The sequence below is a fragment of the Penaeus monodon genome, chromosome 32 (assembly GCF_015228065.2).
Source record: "Penaeus monodon isolate SGIC_2016 chromosome 32, NSTDA_Pmon_1, whole genome shotgun sequence".
Lineage (NCBI taxonomy): Eukaryota > Metazoa > Arthropoda > Malacostraca > Decapoda > Penaeidae > Penaeus > Penaeus monodon.
This window is the reverse complement of record NC_051417.1, coordinates 6,082,098-6,083,352: the sequence shown is the minus strand read 5'-3', so window position 1 is coordinate 6,083,352 and position 1,255 is coordinate 6,082,098. Positions and strand designations below refer to the sequence as shown.

General features: G+C 46.5%; 2 protein-coding genes across 4 annotated transcripts in view; one reads left to right on the top strand and one right to left on the bottom strand.

Annotated features, from left to right (window-relative positions):
* The window catches only part of LOC119593389 (sorbitol dehydrogenase-like), an 18,464-nt gene that overhangs the window by 6,403 nt on the left and 10,806 nt on the right, over positions 1-1,255 (bottom strand). The window lies entirely within an intron of this gene.
* The window catches only part of LOC119593390 (2-amino-3-carboxymuconate-6-semialdehyde decarboxylase-like), a gene marked incomplete at its 3' end in the record, with an annotated part of 9,355 nt that overhangs the window by 3,008 nt on the left and 5,092 nt on the right, over positions 1-1,255 (top strand). For all 3 annotated transcript variants that reach the window (XM_037942319.1, XM_037942320.1, XM_037942318.1), the window contains 2 exon segments: positions 25-202; positions 1,022-1,242. In XM_037942319.1, the coding sequence (XP_037798247.1) occupies positions 25-202; positions 1,022-1,242 (399 nt within the window).

Below are 1,255 nucleotides of genomic sequence, written 5' to 3'. Positions count from 1 at the left end.
AATAAGCCCTCCTCACTCCTACAGCCAAAGCCAACATGATGAAGGACGGGCAGCTGTTCCGCGTGGTGGACGATAACTGCTGGAGTCCCGAGGCGAGAATCAAGGACATGGACGACACAGGAGTCACAGTCCAGGCCCTGTCCACCGTGCCCGTGATGTTCTCGTACTGGGCCAAGCCTGAACACACACTGGATCTGAGTAGGTAAGGCTTAAGGGCGGTTTGGTGCGTGGGTTGAAAGTGTGGTTTTGGTTATTGAAGTTATTTTGGGTTGGTCTGTGTAGGTAAGGCTTAGGGGCGCTTTGGTGCGAGGGTTGAAAGTGTGGTTCTCGTTGCTGAAGTCGTTTTGGGATGTTGGTTAATGTGGGTGTTTTATGTTATCTGTTTGTTGGTTAATTTGTTCGTTGTGGTATAGTACATTTAAGTGTTTTTTTGTTGCTGTTTTTATTTTTGGGTTAATTTTAGTTATTTTTGGGTTGGTCATTTAAGTGTGAGTTATTTTGTCGAATCCTTTACTCATATTTGTGTGTTCATTTAGGAGTGTTGTGTGTCTGTTTACTTTACACGTATTGGTATGTTCATTTAAGTGTGTGGTATATATTTGTTTGTGAGGTAACTTCCTTTGTATAGTTCATTTAGGTGTGTGTTATGGTGTTGATTGCTTTACACGTATTGGTAAGAATGACAAAACATTATCATTATCCTTTAGTGTGTATTGACGCCATCATATAATCGACGAGGCGCCATAAATTGAATCCTCAGCGAGCATGAAACGCCAAAGTGAAATCGATAATACCCCGTAAATAAAATCCTCAACTAGCTTCAAACGCCATTAAAGATTCGCCAACTAGCACCGGGCGCTAAAAGAAAAGAAAAGTAACTTACACGCCACACACACACAAAAAAAAACCCTCACTAACCACCAAACGCCACAATAAAATCCTCATCTACCATTACACATCGTAATAGAATCCCCAACCAACACGAGCCATCACCCCGAGCCTCAACTCCACCCATACGCAGGCTCCTGAACGACGACCTTGGCAAGACCGTGCAGCAGAACCCACGTAGGTTCGTCGGCCTCGGAACCGTGCCCATGCAGGCTCCCGAGCTCGCCGTCGAGGAACTGAAGAGACTCAAGGGCGACCTACGCTTCCCCGGGATACAGGTCGGGTCGCACGTCAACGAGTGGAATCTCGACGCCAAGGAACTCCAGCCGGTGTGGAAGACGTGCGAGGATCTCGGTGAGTGGAGAGG